This window comes from Mastigoproctus giganteus, chromosome 4 (genome assembly GCF_048544385.1).
Source record: "Mastigoproctus giganteus isolate SK-2022 chromosome 4, ASM4854438v1, whole genome shotgun sequence".
Lineage (NCBI taxonomy): Eukaryota > Metazoa > Arthropoda > Arachnida > Uropygi > Thelyphonidae > Mastigoproctus > Mastigoproctus giganteus.
The window spans coordinates 49478310-49498190 of record NC_143578.1 but is presented as its reverse complement, the minus strand read 5'-3'; the positions used below and the strand labels follow the sequence as shown (position 1 = coordinate 49498190).

At 36.7% G+C, this 19881-nt stretch overlaps 1 protein-coding gene across 3 annotated transcripts in view; it reads right to left on the bottom strand.

Moving 5' to 3' along the window:
* Positions 1-19881, bottom strand: part of bur (GMP synthase burgundy) — a 182154-nt gene that overhangs the window by 123773 nt on the left and 38500 nt on the right. For all 3 annotated transcript variants that reach the window (XM_090372708.1, XM_090372709.1, XM_090372710.1), the window contains exons 2-3: positions 14632-14742; positions 6417-6508 (exon numbers count right to left, since the gene is read on the bottom strand). In XM_090372708.1, the coding sequence (XP_090228834.1) occupies positions 6417-6508; positions 14632-14742 (203 nt within the window). The remainder of the gene's footprint in view (positions 1-6416; positions 6509-14631; positions 14743-19881) is intronic.

Below are 19881 nucleotides of genomic sequence, written 5' to 3'. Positions count from 1 at the left end.
CTGTGATCAATGACATTTTTTTAGTTTCACAAAATGTTACACTGTCATTGTTGGGAGCCATCTTTGGTAAATTAGGTATTGCAAGCCCTTACTTTGATATAGAGTTTGCCCCACCTTCCTTTAATAGTTATTTTTGTTTGCTATTAAAATGTATCTGCAGAAGTACTGATTCTTGGCAAAGTGTATCATAATTTTTTGCTCTCATTCTAACAACTCATCCTCTAACAGGAATGATAGCCACTCATAAGCACTACATAGTCTTGGTAGCTATTTTAATGCTATCAGTAAACCCAGCATCCTGCCTGACCTTCATTTTCATATGGAGCTCAACTTATTGTTATTTTTACCTTATATTAAAGTGTATCATTTTGGTAAAGTATTGAGCCAATTAGCCTATCATTTTGGAAAAACTTTTGAGCCAATTAGCCTATCATTTTGGAAAAACTTTTGAGCCAGTTGAACTTTTTCCCCTAAAATTCCCAGAAAGAAGATATATTTTCTTCTTTCAAATTGTAACTTAATTTGAATATGTACCTAGAACAGGAAATGCTCAGCTATCATTCATGAATAGTGAAGCCAACATGAGCTAACATTAGTTGTCACACGATGGATTGTATTAAGATTATAGCAAAGTACCTATATATCTTTTTACTGTAATAGTAAAAACATCACTAATCTTATACATTACTACTAAAATTAAAATTACAGTTGCTCAGAGCGAAACGGATACAAAAATATAGATTGTAACAGGTTTAATGATAGGAAATATACATATATTAGATTAGATACATAAAGCTTTCGGTTATCTAGTTAACCTTCTTCAGTTGATATGAAATGACAGTTAGAATGGAGGCGTGTACTGCCAATCTGGTACGTGAAGCGCGTGGCTAATTGTTTGAGGTTGAAGCCTGTGGTTGTGATGAATGTGGATGTGGCCAGCGCTTGTCAATGGACAGGATCGTTGCTTCGGTGATAGGGTGGACTTGACAACCACTGTTCCTGTTCACTGAGGTATTGGAGCATTTGATGTTTAACGATTGCAACCAGGCGCGGCACAGATAATGGCGGGACTTATCCACAATCACAACATTGCGGTGTGGGTCAATGTCGTGGTGGGTTGCCTTGACGTGCTCGGCAATAGCTGAGTGCTCCACATCTGTTAAGCGGATCGCGCTTTTGTGTTCGGAAAGGCGTTTTTTGAGCCGTCTCCCAGTTTCCCCGAAGTAGCAGCTAGTGCAGTCACGGCACGAGATGCGGTAGACCAATACGCTTTGTAGTAGGGTGGGGACAGGTGTTTTCACTTTGGAGACGAGGGATCGTAATTTCCTTCCTGGGAGTTGCATGCACTTTATCCCACGTGATTTTAAGATTCTACAGACCTGTTGTGATAGGTTTGGGAAGTATGGGATAAAGGCGCTGTAGAATCTTAAAATCACATGGGATAAAGTGCGTGCAACTCCCAGGGAGGAAATTACGATCACTCGTCTCCAAAGTGAAAACACCTGTCCCCACCCTACTACAAAGCGGATTGGTCTACCGCATCTCTTGCCGTGACTGCACTAGCTGCTACTTCGGGGAAACTGGGAGACGGCTTGAAAAACGCCTTTCCGAACACAAAAGAGTGATCCGCTTAGCGGATGTGGAGCACTCAGCTATTGCCGAGCACAGCTGGGCAATCCACCACGACATTGACCCACACCGCAATGTCGTGATTGTGGATAAGTCCCGCCATTATCTGCGCCGCGCCTGGTTGGAATCGTTAAACATCAAATGCTCCAATACCTCAGTGAACAGGAACAGTGGTTGTCAAGTCCACTCTATCACCGAAGCAACGATCCTGTCCCTTGACAAGCGCTGGCCACATCCACATACATCACAACCACAGGCTTCAACCTCAAACAATTAGCCACGCGCTTCACATACCAGATTGGCAGTACATGCCTCCATTCTAACTGTCATTTCATATCAACTGAAGAAGGTTAACTAGATAACCGAAAGCTTTATGTATCTAATCTAATATATGTATATTTCCTATCATTAAACCTGTTACAATCTATATTTTTGTATCCATTTCGCTCCGAGCAACTGTAATTTTAATTTTAGTAGTAATGAATCTGGAGTGCATAGGCCTCTTTAATCATAATCTTATACATGCTTTAAAAAATCTCCTGTTGTAATGTATGCATAATATAAATTTTTCCTTTACATCTAATAAAGCCCAATTATGATTTTCCAGTTCATTTTCATTGTTTCTTCAAGCTGAAAAAAAAATCTAACTCTAGATGAACTGACTTCTCATTTAATCCTAATCTTTAGTCCCATTTAAGATAACATGTTTGCTGCCTTTTATATTTGCAAGAGTCCTTTATGTGTGCCTTGTGGTATTTCTGTGGTGCGCCACAACAAACAGGCAGTGCTTTTTAGTAAATAAATTTCATCTGTGAAGAATCATCACTCCAAGTAACATCAGCATCTGTTGTTCGTAGCATTCTAACATCAATGGATGTTCCAGGCTGTGAATCCATTATAATAACCCTTTAGGGTAAAATTTTATAGGAAAACACTTTTTACACAAAATTTTATCAGTACACATACCCACACAAACTAAATAATTAAAATTCAGCAAGCATAATCATCAAAAAAATTTTACCTCTTCTTCTTGTGAAAAATACTAAGCTAGATAAAACAACTTCACCATAAGCAAAGAAAAAAATAACTTCAACATAAGCAAAAACATATGAAACTCTGAACCAAATGTACAGCTTTTAGAATGTTCTCTAGACAGTGATTGACACTATGTAAAATCTCAGCCATAATGCAACAACCCATGGTTCAATCAGTGTCTCAATATCACTCAGTTGTTCATTTTATGTGCCTTTCTTTTCACAATGCTCATTTATTGAGCACAACTGAATGGACACATATTTGTGCTGGGGCACAATAATTGCAGTTCATTTGGATGCAAGTTTGCATTCCAGCAACAAACGTGTTAAAGGGAAGTTTATTGTCATTGTTATTTAATGGTGCAAGAGATGATCGACAACCATCATATTGCACATATTCATACTCTATTGAATGAAAAATGTATGAGTTAATCAAAAATGACCATAAAAGTTAATCTTACTACTAATTAAGGCAGTAAGAGTTGATCAAAAATGATCATATAAGTGAATCATTATTACTAGATCATCTCACAGGAAATGTTTCCTGTGAGATGATCTAGTAATAATGGCTATGATAAGTATGCAAACAGCTAAAAGCGGCATCCTGTCAGTTTCGTGGTGCAGGCAACCTATAAGAATTTTTTCACAGTTAACAAATAAATTTAACATTAAAACCACAGCAACTACAGTTTGATGCATCACATTAAAAAAAACACCCCTGTTGTGTAAAAAAAAACATCTTCTATTGCTGTCCTTCATAGCTCACTAAACTACCATAAAAAGTCATCACTAGAAAACATGTTGCTATCTTAATAATCTACTGATTACATAATACAGTAAAGCTTTCACCAGTGCAGTGACAGTGAGGTCAATTTTAACAGTGGAATACATGAGCTACATAAAATATCATCACTTATGAATATATTTAGATACGATGTATTCAGCAGGCCTACATTTCAATCTATGGGGAACTAGAAGTACATCACAGAAATATACATAAAGCTGGACAAGTGGTAACAAGTGCAAAATGTAGCAAGAGACTTTGTTTGATACCAAGAAATAAGCAGGCACGGGACTTGCTTTTGTGATGTGCCACTGCATACATGTATAGGAAGTGATTATGTCATGAAACACCTACTGAAAAATTTGTACTGAAGTTGAAATCCCGAATAAAACACCATGACTGATAATCTGTATTATGTCTTTATGTCACATCATATGCATTCTGATACTATATGAGCCACTATAGCAAATATACTATGGAGGAGATCTGACGGAGGTATTTAAGGCTTTGAATGGATTGAGTAAGCTAAGTTTTGACAGCATACTTCCTCTTGCTCAGACAACATACAGGAGACACAATCGTCATACTGCACTGATTCGTACATGAAGGTGCATAAATTTAAATTGAGGAAGTATGGTTGCATGACAGATGTGTGGAAATTTTCTTTCAGCCAGCAGGTAGTTGATTGATGGAACAAACTTCCATCACGTATTGTGGAAGTGGGAAGTTTGAATAAATTTAAGGAAGAACTAGACAAATTATTAGAGGGGTTGGACAGGTGATATGGGAAGTGGTGGTTTTTTTTTTTTTTTTTTTTTTTGGCACATGCTGTATTAGCTTGCTTTTCTTGCATCATCTACCACTACTAATACTAAACATATTCTAATAATACTTAAATTTTTGTGAGTTCTACAGCTATCTGTTGAATCCATGCTATGAATGCCTTGAAAATCTCCATGAACACAAAGAGAAAACCACAAGCAAAGAAAACACTAAGGTGCAATGCCATGGAACATTAAACTTTTAAAAAATGCCAAAAAGAGAAAGAATTTTTTTCTAAAATCAATTTATTAAACAGTTACCTTTACTTCAACATTTCAAAAGCAACATAGAACCAATCAAATTGAACAATCAGTTCTTACCATCTTGAGCCTTCTGCTGACCAACTTTCACAAATATGGATTTCATCATTATCAATCCACAAGAACTCAATAAACTGGGTAAGACTCAACCCAGTCATAGGCAAATTTTGCAGGAGAGTTTGGCACAGTTTGAACCATCGTTCTTGGCATTCAAAGGCATTTAAAGCAATCTGGTATGGAAACCTTTTAATTAAGACCTCCTTTATCCTCCAGCATTTACTTTTTTATAATTGGGCAGCCAATTTCTTCTCTAACCATTAACTGCACACGATCATAAACAACTCACTATTCTTAAACTTTGACTTCAAATTCTATTCTTTCAAAATCATGAAGTTTGTTTAGTTTGCATGTTTGTTATTTTGTTATTGAGCACTAAAATAAACTGCTCCTAGGGAGTGGGCATAGGTGATGTTCTGGTGAGATTTAAGAGGAAAGTAGACTCAGAATAGCATATTTTGATTGTGGAAAGCAATGACATGAGTGGATATACATTGCATACATATTTTCTCTTTTTGCTGGTGCAACAAAGGCCTAGTTCTTTTTGCCAATAATTCTCAAGAACGTTTTCTCTTTCAACCTAAACATGTGAGAGTATGCAGACATTTTAACTAAACAAATCAGCTACCATGCACAAACCACATATGCTCCAAAAATCCAGAAAATGAAATAGATCTTTGGGAATAAACTAAAAAGGCTTAGTAGAATTTCAGACCTGATATAACAATTTTCCTGTTTTGGTAATAGCTAACAGAGATTTGTGGAATTTTCAATAGAGAAATTACAGAAAACATTTTTGCTGAAAAGTATTGGGAGTTTCAGCTGTGTGGATGGAGTAGATGAACAGCATGAAATCGTTGAATTCCTTTTTTGGGTTTAATCAATGTAGGTAGAATACTTATTGGTTAATACAAAATCGTAATAATATTTTTACCTACACTAATATTTTAAACAAAATATTAGTGTAGTTTAAACAAAATCCAGAAATCAAAAGGATTAAGGTCTAGAGAGATAGCAAGCACCAAGCATTGGCAAAGTTCAAGGAAATGTGGTTTACCATCAAATGTAGTGCAAAGCAAATGTCTTGCTATCTGAGCAATATGTACTGAAACTCGATCTTGCATAAAAACAGTTGTGCATGAACATCCTCTCTCTCTCTCTCTCTCTCTCTTAAAGGGCAAGAACCACAATGTTGGAGAAGAGCATAGCAATGTTCACTAATAAAAGTCAATATTTCACATGCTGAAACCTCCTTGAAGAAGAAAACTGGTCTAATTATGAAGTTTGCTATGGATTTTCCCCAAAAAAGTAACATGTGGGCATTGGAGAACTTTGCAAATATGTTGTGGTGATGTTCTCCACATCCAACAATTATGAGTAGTCACGCCACTAATTAGTCAGAAATGAACCTCATCCAATAAGATGTTCCAAGACTATGTCATTAACCTCCATCCTTCACAGAAATTACAGAGTGCAGTTGGTGCACTGCCGGAAATCACATGATGTTAACTAGTGCAGCACATGGTCAGTTTTATGCTCCCAATCCTCCCCTGCCTTTAATGCAATACATGCTTGCTATTTTGCTTACTAAAATATTAAACAGCAACACATTATGTAATTAAAAAAGCAAAAGTAGCCAATATGGCCATAATAAAACACCTGAGAAAAGTTTGCCACAATAGTTCAAGTAACCAAAACAATATCTCTCAAACAAACTCTGTTCTGTAGGTTTTTCATTTTCAGTGCAACCATATCATCCTCACATTTTACCATAAACAAAACCAAATACACAAGTGCATGCAGACAGACAGACTCGTACATATAACTTACTTGTAGCCTTGAGAAAGAAGACTTTGTGCCGGTGTGTCCAAAGGCAAGATAACAGATTCAACACATAGTTCCCTCACCTTCCGATCTATTACCTACATTAGGAAAAAAAAAGTAGGTAATGCAATTGATAATAAATATAAAATATTCAACAATGTCTAAACAATTTATATTTCATATATATATTTCCTTTGCATAATTACATAGTTATAAGTGAACTGAAAAGGAATAGCTCAATGTACAGATGTTATCTATAAAATAAACTTTTAATAAAATTTAAGAGGATAATGGTTCTGATAAACATAGTTTGATGAAATCAAACTCTGATGGTAATAGTTACACATCAAAATTTGTACAAAAAAATTAAAACAGTAATGCAATTTAGAAAAACCAAATAATATTACTGGACAATAATTTTATTCCTTTATAGGATATAAGATAAATCTTATTTATTTGAGGCAAAGGTGCATTCTCAGATAACTGTAATTAGAAACAAATAAAGTTATGAAGTTACTTTCACTATGGCTTTAAAAAAAAGAAAAAGAAAAAAAGAAAGCAGAATGGAACATTGGTTGATAGCCACATACATTGCACATAAATGACAACTGTTCTAAGTAATTTTCCTATGAAAATTAAGTTTTTGCATTTTCTGTTTTAAACATTAAAAGCCAAAAAAACAATTTCCTTTGAAAATATCGGCTGCATTAGACTCTGACAGATATACAATGTGTGGCAATAAAGTTCCCAGACTGGTGCTACTGCAGTCATATTTGATGATTTTGAAAATAAACAGAAATGGTATATTGTAGTTCAGACTATGGCTTCCTCCAACAGATGGTGGTACAGAGACTGTCCAGCAGGCTGACAAGGTTGCAAGTAACAACCAGTTTCATTAGTAGGATTAATGTTCTGTGTCACAATTTTGCAATGGTATAATAAAAGAATATCAAAAATTACTTTAAACTGGGAAAATCTGCACCAGAAACATATGAAATGTTAAAAACTGCAAGAGATCATTGTTTGCCTCTCAGAATGATGGCTGATGAGTTGGATATGAATAAGGAGACAATTCGTCAAATTCTGCATATCCCAGTGTACCTGAATGTTTGGATGCCAGAGAGATGAAGATTTAGGGAAAAAAGAATGTCTGTGCAAAACATGTGTTACACAGCCTCACTGATAAAAAGAAGAAGCAGCATCAAAGAGTGTCGTCATGGAAAGATATCATTCTGACTTGTCAAGAAAATCCTAATTTCCTCAAATGTATTGTCACTGGAGATGAGTGTTGGGTGTTTCAATATGACCCAGAGAACAAAGCATCAGAGCATACAGTGGACTTACATCACCAAGCCCAAAAAGCTTTGTTTACAGGAACCTTTTGGGCATTGATGATTTTTGACAAACAGGGTGTGATTCACAAAGAATTTGTATCAGGAAGGAGAGTGTCAATTCCGTGTTCTACAGGCAGGTGCTTCAAAAACTACTGAAGCACGTTTCCCAGGTGAGGATGCAATTTTGGAAGAAAGGCAACTGATCCTTGTGAAGACATTTCTGACTAAACATGGTATTGTAGAGATCAACCATCACCCAACTCTCTCAATCTATCACCAGCAGATTTCTTCCTCTTTCTCAAGGTGAAAAATTCTCTCAAAGGAAAGAGATTTCAGAATGTTGAGGACATAAAGAAAAACATAACCGCTCAGCTGAACATCATCCTTTTTGGATGCCTTCACTGACTCTTTTCAGAAACTTTTAGAATGGTTTAATAAGTGCACTCAATCAAGGTGGTGATTACTTTGAATAAAAATAAAACCATTTTTGAGCTCCTTTACTTTGTGTTCTTTTTATTGCACCAGTTCGGGAACTTACCACACCATGTATATTATCAAAGTTCTTGTAATATAACAGTTTGAAGAAATTGCCATTCGGCAATCTTGTTTGCTACTGAAAATAATGCTTAATGAGAGCTACTCTTCTTTCCTCAAAATTGTTTAAATGCATAGTTATATATCAGTTTATTTACACAGACATTCAGGAATTAAAATTGTTCCCCTTGTTATTATATAATCCTGTTTTGTTTGATGTTGGAAACAGTTGCCTACACAAACATTGAAATTGTTTGCAATTATTTACATCATATTTTAGAAATAATAAATTACTGTTTGCTGTTCAATCATATAGTCTTTCAGAACTCAGTCATCTAAATCTCAAAAGAATCTAAATGAAGGTAATTTTTTTTTTTTTTTGGTAGTTATTGGCGCATCGGCTTCTGTGGCCATAATGCACCTCCCAAGGTTTTTGCAGTACTTTGATCCAAGCCCGAGGCGGGATTCGAACCCGTGACCTTTGGGTTGCCAGGTAGGCACTTTGCCCACCCGGCTATAAAGGTAAAAATTGAATAGCAAATGCTTAGAAAATGGTACTCACCTTGTATAAATCTGCAATAAATTTTTTGGTAGGTGGTGGCTAAATTTAGGTTGGAAGAAGCATTAAAAAGAACTAAGCCGGGGAATGGGGTGAAAATATTTTAAACAGATTTTGAAATGAGCGCAAGGAAGTAGAAATGCAGATCTCCAATCCTTGGTTGACATAAAGAGGTTAAAAGACGTAAATGAAAAAAAGAGAGAAGACCGGTGGTCTCTTTTTTTTCATTTACGTCTTTTAACCTCTTTATGACAACAAAGGATTGGAGATCTGCATTTCTACTTCCTTGCACTCATTTCAAAATCTGTTTAAAATATTTTCACCCCATTCCCCGGCTTAGTTCTTTTTAATGCTTCTTCCAACCTAAATTTAGCCACCACCTACCGAAAAATTTATTGCAGATTTATACAAGGTGAGTACCGTTTTCTAAGCATTTGCTATTCATTTTTTAGTCAGATTTATCACGGTATTATAAGATTACTATAATTTTACTATGAAGATAAATAAACCAATGGGTTTTATGTGACATTATGTGTGTGCTTTGCAGCATGACACATAGGGAAACATGCCTGTATTGCTAAAAGGTGGTATTTGGGCATATATTGACTGATATTCCTTTTCAGGGTTTTCCTAAACTGGAATCATCATCTCTTTTTTGATATTCTTTGGTTCAAAATCTTTCTATCACATTCTGTCAGATATACAGGGTGTCTCAAAAATATTGGTACAAACGTTTATGGGAGGTAAGTAACATCTAAAGGAATGTGAATCGCATAGGAACCCATAACCGGAAATGTCACGGGAAAGTAGTAGCAGAGGCACAAGAAGCAGAAATGACACAAGACAGTAATTATTGCCAAACATTTATTTGACATAATATTAACAATGGAGTACAAGATGGATGCATTTCATGATGTTACAACAGATGCTCGAAGGTTCCACCATGAGACGCGATGCATGCATGACACCGACGCAGCATGGATTAGCAGACATGATTGAACACATCTGGAGTTTCTTTGACAGTAGCAGCAGCGCAGACGAGTCTCGCCACGAGATCCATTTCTGTCTTCACAGGCGATTCATACACAATATATTTGAGGGCCCCACAGAAAGAAATCAAGGCTTGATAAATCAGGTGAGCGTAGGGGCCAGGCAATGGGTCCACCACGGCCAATCCATCGACGCCCAAAACGCTTATTCAAATGGTCCCGAACACGCCTTCCATAATGGGCAGGCACCCCGTCATGTTGAAACCAAATGTTGTGTCTCACATTTGCTGGAACATCGTCAAGTAACCCAGGTAGAACTTGTTCAAGAAAGATCCGATATTTAGCTGAGTTCATGTGGGATGGTAACAGGTATGGGCCGACTAAGCAGTCATCGATCATACCTGCCCACACATTTATTGCGAAGCGATGTTGTGTCGCATGGGGGGCGCACACCGTGTGGGTTGTCGTGAGCCCACACATGAGCATTGTGATGATTGAATAAGCCTTCCCGAGTGAAATAAGCCTCATCCGTGAACAAAACATAGGCTGGAAAATTCAAGTCTTGGAACACTTTCTTGGAGAAACCACTGTGCAAAAGCCACACGTGCAGGATGATCTTGGGGGAGCAGTAACTGAACCCTTTGGAGATGAAAGGGGGTGTAAGGAATCGTTGTGCCAGACACTGTACACTGCAACGAGACACGCCTAAGGCAGAGGCAACGGCACGTGTGCTGGTAGTAGGATTATTCTGGACAGCATTCAACACACTTTCTTTCATGGCAGGAGTTCGCGTCGAACGTGGTCTGCCCGCACTACTCCTGTTACCTCTGAATGACCCATAATCACAAATTTTGATGCACACGCGCAAACAAACAGTGGTCCGGTACATGTCTGTCTGGGAAGCGTTCTCCATAAATTCATTGAGCGGCTCGTCCATTGCCCTCTGCTAATCCATATACTAGGTGCATGTCTGCCAGCTCACAGTTTGTATATCGATGCATGCTCTTCGTGCGCCGACTACTGCTTGAATGAGTAAAATTTTCCCTCTCGCGAACTGATGAACAGCGTCATCTACCGACTTACGGTGACATTTCCGGTTATGGGTTCCTATGCGATTCACATTCCTTTAGATGTTACCTACCTCCCCTAAATGTTTGTACCAATATTTTTGAGACACCCTGTATTTTCTATATAAACACAATTTCTCTGAACTCTATAGATAATTTCTTCAAATAGGCCTACGGGGTTGGGAATATTCATATTGTGTATTAGGCAGTTCACACCAACCATGTTAAAGCATGTTGAATTAAAATAAATAAACACAAAAACCAATTAAATAATTAATATTACTCGGATAGAATTATGTAAAAATACTAATTACAATAAAAATACTATTTACAATAACTTATAATTTACAATAAATTATACAATAATACAAGCGTTAAAACCAATAAAATACAATAAAATATACAGAGATAAAAGTGTTAAAACCGAAGCTTTCGAAGGCATCCGCCACCTTTTTCAACAGCACACTTTACCTTGCAGTACACCCTTAAATACCCGCAGGCTCATGGCACTCCTCACGTGTTCAGAAACACGTGCAACGTTCTCCTCATGTGTTACGGAACCGGAAATGGCTCGGGAGAGTGCCAGGCGGAATCGTTCATCCCGTCCAAGGATCACTGCCTCAAAGAGGGGATGAATACATATTCCCCTGTCCCTATTGATAGTATTGTTCTCAGCGGAACAAATCTGCAAGCTCTTGAGCTACTTGCAGTGCCAAAACCTATGTGCCCGATTGATGATAACCGCTTCGTCCGGGGAGATTTGATGATGCTCCTCCTAGACTATGGAAAATGCTCCGCCACAGCAGATTTTCCATGGTCTGCGTTCTTTATCGCACTCATATGCTCCCCCAGACCATCTTTAAAACGAGGTTTTTTCTCACCGACATAACATTCCTCACAATCCGGGCATTTAATACTATAAACAACCCCACTTATAGATTCTCTTGGTATGGGGTCTTTTACCTGAGACACAACTGTGTGCAACCTATGCCCTGGAAGCTGCACACAGCATGTCTGGCAATTCCATAACACATGCGCTATGTGCTCAGTTAGACCCGGATAGGGAATGTATGCCGTGGCAACAGGTGTAAATGGTTCACCTTGTCTCTGCTCTCTTTGAATATATTTATTTATGATCCTCTGGGGGTAGCCACATTTCAAGAGATCTGCTGTGAAGCGTTTAAATTCCTCCTTTCTGTCCTCAGAGGTGCTGCAATGGAACTTAGCCCTGTCTATTAATGCCCTAATCACACTACTCTTGTGATGGCTGGTCTGAGCCGTGTTGTAATGCGAATACTGACCTGGGCACACAGGTTTCCTAAACACCCTAGTCTTTAACCTTGATCCTGCCCTATAGACCAACACATTCAAAAATGGCAGGGTACCCTCTACTTCCACCTCCGAGGTGAACTTAACAAACGGGGAGAAGCTGTTAAGAAAATTAAGAACTTCATCTTCCCTCCCCTTCCGAATAATTGTAAATGTATCATCTACATATCTTTTCCACAGACGCATGGGGAGCACTCTTTCATCAAATATTCTAACCTCGAGCTCCTCCATAACTAAATTCGCTATAATCGCACTAATGGGGGAGCCCATTGCTGCGCTGTGAACCTGCTTATACATAGTGTTACGAAACATCATAGTGGTGCTTGACAGGCATAGCTCCACTCCACTGCAAATGTCCTCCACACTTAACTGGGTTCTACTGTTTAAGGTGACATTCTTTGTAGAGCCATGTGTGCACACCACATTCCATGATCAATAGGGATGCATGTAAATACCCCATACCAAGAGAATCCATAAGTGGGATCGTTTATAGTATCAAATGCCCGGATTGTGGGGAATGTTATGTCGGTGAGACAAAATGTCATTTTAAAGATCATCTGGGGGAGCATATGAGTGCGATAAAGAACACAGACTATGGAAAATCTGCTGTGGCGGAGCATTTTTGGGAGGAGCATCATCAAATCTCCCCGGACGAAGCGGTTATCATTGATTGGGCGCATAGGTTTTGGGACCGCAAGTGGCTCGAGAGCTTGTGGATTTGTTCCGCTGAGAACAATACTATCAATAGGGACAGGGGAATATGTATTCATCCCCTCTTTGAGGCAGTGATCCTTGGATGGGATGAACGATTCCGCCTGACACTCTCCCGAGCCATTTCCGGTTCCGTAACACATGAGGAGAACGTTGCACGTGTTTCTGAACCACGTGAGGAGTGCCATGAGCCTGCAGGTATTTAAGGGTGTGCTGTAAGGTAAAGTGTGCTGTTGAAAAAGGAGGCGGATGCCTTCAAAAGCTTCGGTTTTAACGCTTTTATCTCTGTATATTTTATTGTATTTTATTGGTTTTAACGCTTTTATTATTGTATAATTTATTGTATTTTATTGGTTTTAACACTTTTATTATTGTATAATTTATTGTAAATTGTAAGTTATTGTAAATAGTATTTATTGTAATTAGTATTTTTACATCATTTTATCCGAGTAATATTAAATTATTTAATTGGTTTTGTGTTTATTTATTTTAATTCAACATGCTTTAACACAGTTGGTGTCAACTGCTTAATACACAATATCTATAGATCATTTCAAACTTTATTTTATTTCTCTGAAACTTGATTCTCTAGTCTAACATTTCCTTATAATAAAGTAATATTTTTCAATATGGGAAGTCAAACTGTGCATCTGAATCAGCCAGCATATCCCAGTGTACCTGATCTCCTCCCAAAAAAACAAATAGTATTTTAGATCTCATCGACCTGTCAGTGGGTCAGGCATTTTTTTACATTTCATGACCAGCTGTACATTTTTCTGGTCTCAGAATGGGATCTGAGATCAGAAAAATGTACATATTCATTGTGCCAATATAACATATTAAAGGAAGGGGTTTTTTTTGTTACTGCAGTTCACAACAGACTGTGCATTTTTTCATGGTAATATATAGACTTGAATTTGCAACCGGTTTACTTGTGCCTGTACATGATAATCAGAGAACAAAAAACAAGAACTTGATTTGCACATACTATGGAGCCATTTAAATGATTTGAATGTACACACACACTGCTGAATGTTTTGGATGCCAGACAGATGTCTCAAAGTGCCTAAGAAGGCAGAAAAGGTGAGGCCATGAAGCCCAGAGTCAAAATCAAAGATAACACCAGGACTTGTGATTTTTCACCCAGATCCTGCAGGCAGACATGGCACATATATGTGCCAATGGCACTAACTGGTAGAATGACTTCAAATTGAATAAAATGTAATAAGATTCAATGGGAAAAGTCCAACCCCAATATTGATGCAAAGTCTATGAACTGGTTAGTCAAAATAAGAAACTGCTCACACTTTAGATAGGCAATGGCAAGTATGAAGAAACTAGTCAGATAATTCAGTCAGTGGGATGTTAACTTCCATTTGAAATTATACAAGGGCATGTAGAATGAAATCTGAGCAGCTTGGGGAGAAAAACTACAAAAATGGATGCCTACATAAGTTATTTCTTTAAATCTTGACTTAAATACAACTGATTTTGGGGGAAGAAGAGAGTGAGAAGGATTAAGGAGAAGAATATCACAGAAACAATTAATTACACTACACAATAATTTGGATATGGGCAAAGATGCTGAACATATGTTTCAATGTATCTGAAAATAACAAGAAATAATATCCATCAAAAAAGCAGAAATGCAACAAAATTTAAGAATGCAATTAAAAAAATTTCACCGCTTAAAGTTACCTTGCCATACTGGGCCCCAGCATCCAAAATTGCTATTCTTTCTGAATGGAGTATTCCATTTATATGGTTTCCTGATCCTGCCTCCTGCATGGCACCCACCCCACAGCAACACTACAAATACACAAATGTTTAAGATAAGATCAAACATTAGCAATGGCAAGTATGAAGATCAAACATAAGATCAAACATGCATCTAAACACTATTAAAATATAGTTTAAGCTTAAAATTTAGTGTTATATAAACTTGAGATAATGTAATTTCAATTAACCATTACTACAAATACCACTATTAACATAATTATAAATATAACCCATAATACAAATTTGTTTGTAAAGATGGCAATGTACAGAAGCATTGAACCACACAAATATATAGCTATCAGTAACATTCACTTACATTTGAAGTGCATTAAAAATGAGAAGCCAGTTCTGATTTGGTGCACCTTATTTATTCTTAGCAAGACTTTGAAAAAAGATTTTGGATTCAAAATTAATTATTAATTGCAGTTAGTATTAGTAGTGGCAAATGATGAAAGAAAGCAAGCTTATGAAGCATCAGCCAGAAAAAAAAGGAAAAAGAAAAAGGGGAAAAAAATCTGCATCACCTGTCCATCCCCTCAAATAATTTGTTCAGTTATTCCTTGAATTTGTTCAAAAATACCATTTCCACAACAAAAGATGGAAGTTTGTTCCAACAATCAACTACCCACTGGCTGAGGGCAAATTTTTACACATCAATCCTGCAACCATCCTTCCTCAATTCGAATTTGTCTCCACCTGTGTAGAGTCTGAGCAAGAGTTAAAATGTGATCAGCATTGAGTTTGCTCAATCCATTTAAAGCCTTAAACACCTCAATCAGATCCCTTCACAAGTTAATAGGTGACAACAGATGGCTTGCCGTCTTTTAACTTCTCCACGAATGCTGATATTCTCCAAGGTTCAGTTCTTTCTTCCACTCTTTTCCTCTTTATATATCAATGAACTGCTTCCACTAACTTGAAATCCTATCCACAACTTTGCTGATAATCTAGATTGCCAGGAACCAGTCTGGTTCCTGGCAATCTAGATTATACCAAATATGAAATACCGAACATGTAAATATCTGATATTTTCGAATTAAGCAAGTTATCTTTTTGAACATTTATTACTTTTAATTCTATTCCATTTTCATTATAGTTGTTTTCTAAAGTTTTAATAAATTTTGTAACCACTGCTGTTGTTTAGTTATGGCTGTATTATTTAATCCTTATTATTCTCATATAACCAGAATCACAAAGTTTTTACAATTAGTGAAATTCAAATTTCTTTGGGCAGATGAACATAAGTTACTGCACTGAATCTTTATGAAGCAACCTTGTGTGCTTCATAAAGTTCAACCTTGTGTGTTTTCAATTCTTTGGATGTAAAAAATGTTTTCTCTAAAAAAAAAAAAAGCCATGCAATCAATTTTAAATTATAAGTTGTAGATTACTATTTTGAATAAATTTTAAGTCAGTTCTTATATTTCAGATTAGCATTTCTTGCTATAATCTGCACCTCTCCACTGAGAACTTTTTTTTTGTGCCAAACTTTTCCCCCTGTGTGTCCAATATTTTTATTAAAACCACCCAAACCTATCTTCTTTGAAGTTATTTGGCAAGTTTATCTTTAAAGTTATTTAGATGAATGTACTAAACCGGATACAGACAGCTGTCTGGTCCGTCTGAGGTGACCTAGCAACTATACTAACAATAGAATACTGCAATCCATCTTCCAGTTTGAGAAACCTTGCCCTGCATAAACAGTTTCAACTTTTCTAATACCCACCATCAATTCCTTAAATGTCGATCTCCAGGTAATTCTCCAAAGAAAATTAGTGAACTTCAATCCAACTAAAACTCAGTCTTGTCTTATTTCTTGCATAAAAAGAGTACTGCTCCTAAGCTCATCTTTGATGTCACAGTTTTATAGGCAAGATCACACATCTCTATTAAGAATTACTGCGACTTCTAATCTCTCCTGGCATAAGCCACACACACAAATATTACTTCCTCTACAAAAAAAAAAAAAAAAAAAAGCAAGCTGAGTTTTCTTTTCTGCTCTTGGTGTTACTTTTCTTCTACACATCTACTCACTCTGTACAAATCTCATATCCATCTTACCCTGGAATATTGTTCCCATATCTGGGACACTGCTCCAAAGCCTCTGTGAAGCTTTTAGACTCCTTTCAAAATATGATAGTCAGGTTAAATAATGACCCATCTCTTACAAAGTTTCTCCACTCTTTGTCTCAATTTCTGCTTCAGGACTTGTCTATAGATACTTCCACACACTTTTCTGAATTGGCATCTGTAGTTCCCAACTCTCTTCCAAACCAATCAGCATCCATTCATTGTCCAATTCCAAATCCATAGAGCCAACTTTTCCTCTTCCTTCCTTCACATGTATTTCCCAAATATTACAATCTAGAGAAATTCAAGTGTTAACATCAGCAAGTATCTTCTGTCACCTTGGCCTTCACAGGTAATACCCTTCATGTTTGGGGTTTATATATATAAAAAGGTTCAGGTGGAGTTTCAGGCCAGGCAATGCCTCTCCATCCAACCAAACTTATAAGTAAAGCCCAGATGTTTTAGGCATTAAAAACTATAAAAAAAGAAGCAAGGAAACAAGAATTTAAAATGGGATCTGCAAATGTTAACTTGCACTATAACACTCCCTCTTATAGTGCTATCATACTTTTAGCACTTTTCTTTCTTCTGGTTCCATGTTCAATTCTGTGAAAGTGATGGTGGTCTGCTTACAGCACTCCTCAGGGCTGGTTCTTTTGAAATTGCTATATTGTGAGTTTAATGTACATTGAATATCATTATATACACAAAATACCATTAAAGAATTCCCAAAACAAAGGTAGATATTATATAACAGTAAAGATGATTACTATCATTTATTACTGGAACATACCTAAAACAATATTCACATTAATTTCAGCAGAAGTTGCTTCAATAACCTAAGCAATGTTCTCTTTTTCTCTCCCCAACCCTGGTTAGCAGAAAACATTTTTCACATATAACTGTATCAAGTAGGAACAGGTGATACATAAGCGACAGCCTACAGGGCTCAATCCCTCCACCCTCCCAACAACAACACAGAGCCTCAATGAAACCAAAAAGCTGGATAATTTCCTTATGTCAAAAAAGGAGCTCTTACTGCCTGGAACAGATCTAATTTCAGTCACATTATCACTTTTCTCAAGTGAAGTGATGGCAATGGAAGTATAAAAATGAGACAACAATGAGTGAGAGTTGTGGATCAAATTTAGCAGGAACAGTTGTTTCATGATGCATACTGAAGCCATATCCTTTTCATTTAAAGTGTTGACACAGTGCTTACAATGCAAAAATTTTTGACAAGATGAAAGAAAGTGCAGCAAAAATTCATGTTCCTTGCCTAATCAGTGTGGGTTGAGAAGGCAATACCAGTTCAGTGCAATTTCCTTGATTAACTGAAAATGTAGAGCTGTCACAAAAATCTTTCTTCTACTGGAGAACAATGGGTAGAAATCAGGAAATAAACTTTGCATTTCTTTTGCAACTCTGTAGAGCTTATGCACTAAAGAAGTCAGGTGAAGCAATGAAGGGATGGATTTTAAGAATTCTTACTATTTTTATATAAGGAACTGCATTACTCAAGAAGAGCAGGCTGCTGTAATTCTTAATTTTATCAAGCCAAAGCACAGAAAGTGCATTTGTATAAAGTTCAGTGACAGTTCGGAACTATTTGCTTTTTCAAGTACTTAGATGTAAGTAAACAGAAAATATGGTTTTGAAGGCTTATTGGTCCCTATGGTCTCATGCTGACAATACATCTTCCTCAGCATTGGTTGCCTTATCAATGAAAATCCAAATATTTTTGTGGCAACTTCATCTCTAGTTATCTGCAACGTGATAATAACAGGTGTCCAGTAAATTTTTGTTAACGTACACTCACTTGAAACAATGTTACTTTTTGTATTTTTCCAACGCATTCTGCACAGGGAACTATCATATCAACAAAAGCTTGGCATAAATCAATCTCAAAACCACTTTGAAGTTTCATTATAAAATCAATATGATAGATTTTCCTCAAGTATATGAGGAAAACCAGGGTCTTTAAAGTAGGAAGTAAAAGGTACTTTTCCTTCCTCCTTTAAAGACAAAAAGCAATTTTTTTTTTCCCCCAAAAAATACAAATATAAGTATGCAATTTTGACTGAACATCCAGGCTTTAATACAGAAGGGCATCGATAATCCAAACTAATTGAGAACGGGAGTAGTTCGGACTTCTGATTTGTTCGGGGATTTTTGAACTTATCAAAAATACTGTTCTGGAGACTAAAAAAAGGTTTTATTAAGTTTAGAAATAAAAACACAAGTTGTACTTATGTATTTTCATTCATAGGTAACGAAACAAATGGAACTTTCATCCAAAATAACACATCCAAATGATTGATTGATTTGGTAGTTGTTGGCACATCGGCTTCTGTGGCCATATTGCACCTCCCAAGGTTTTTTGCAGTACTTTGATCCAAGCCCGAGGCGGGAATCGAACCCGCGACCTTTGGGTTGCCGGGCAGGTACTTTACCCACTCGGCTAGCCCGGTCGGCAACACATCCAAAATAACACATGTATAGGCCTTTAACGAAAATAATTACCGGTACTTATTTTTTGTTGCACCATTTTCTGGCAAAAGAATGCGAGATCTGGCAGCAAAGAAACAAAGTTTCTTTGCTGCCAGATCTCGCATTCTTTTCAGCAAGAGTAGTTGATTTGGGCAGCATTCAGTTTGTTGATCACTTGTCAATTCAGCATCCAGTTTTTTTTTGTCGATTTGGATGTATCATTAATTTTGTTAATTGGTAAGGTAATAAAAGTGTAAATTTGTTGTTTATATCTTCATTTTTATAGCCTGTGGATACTATTCCTCTGATTTTCACTTATTAGAATTGCTGTTTAACAGAATCAAAATTTAATTCGCAAACGTGATCAGGATAACCGGCACTTACTGTAATTATTTTATGGCACCAGCATAAAAAAATAAATAAATGCTGCCTTGTTTGGATTTTCAACGCTCTACTGTAATAACAATTTGTATGCAGATGTATAACAATTGAACTATTTACAGCAAAAGTTCAGGTATGCGAGAGCTTTAAAACATTACTGTAAAGGTAGGGTAATAGCCCTGGATTTGTATGCAGCTATGAGCAAACTAAGTTTACAATGAAATATAT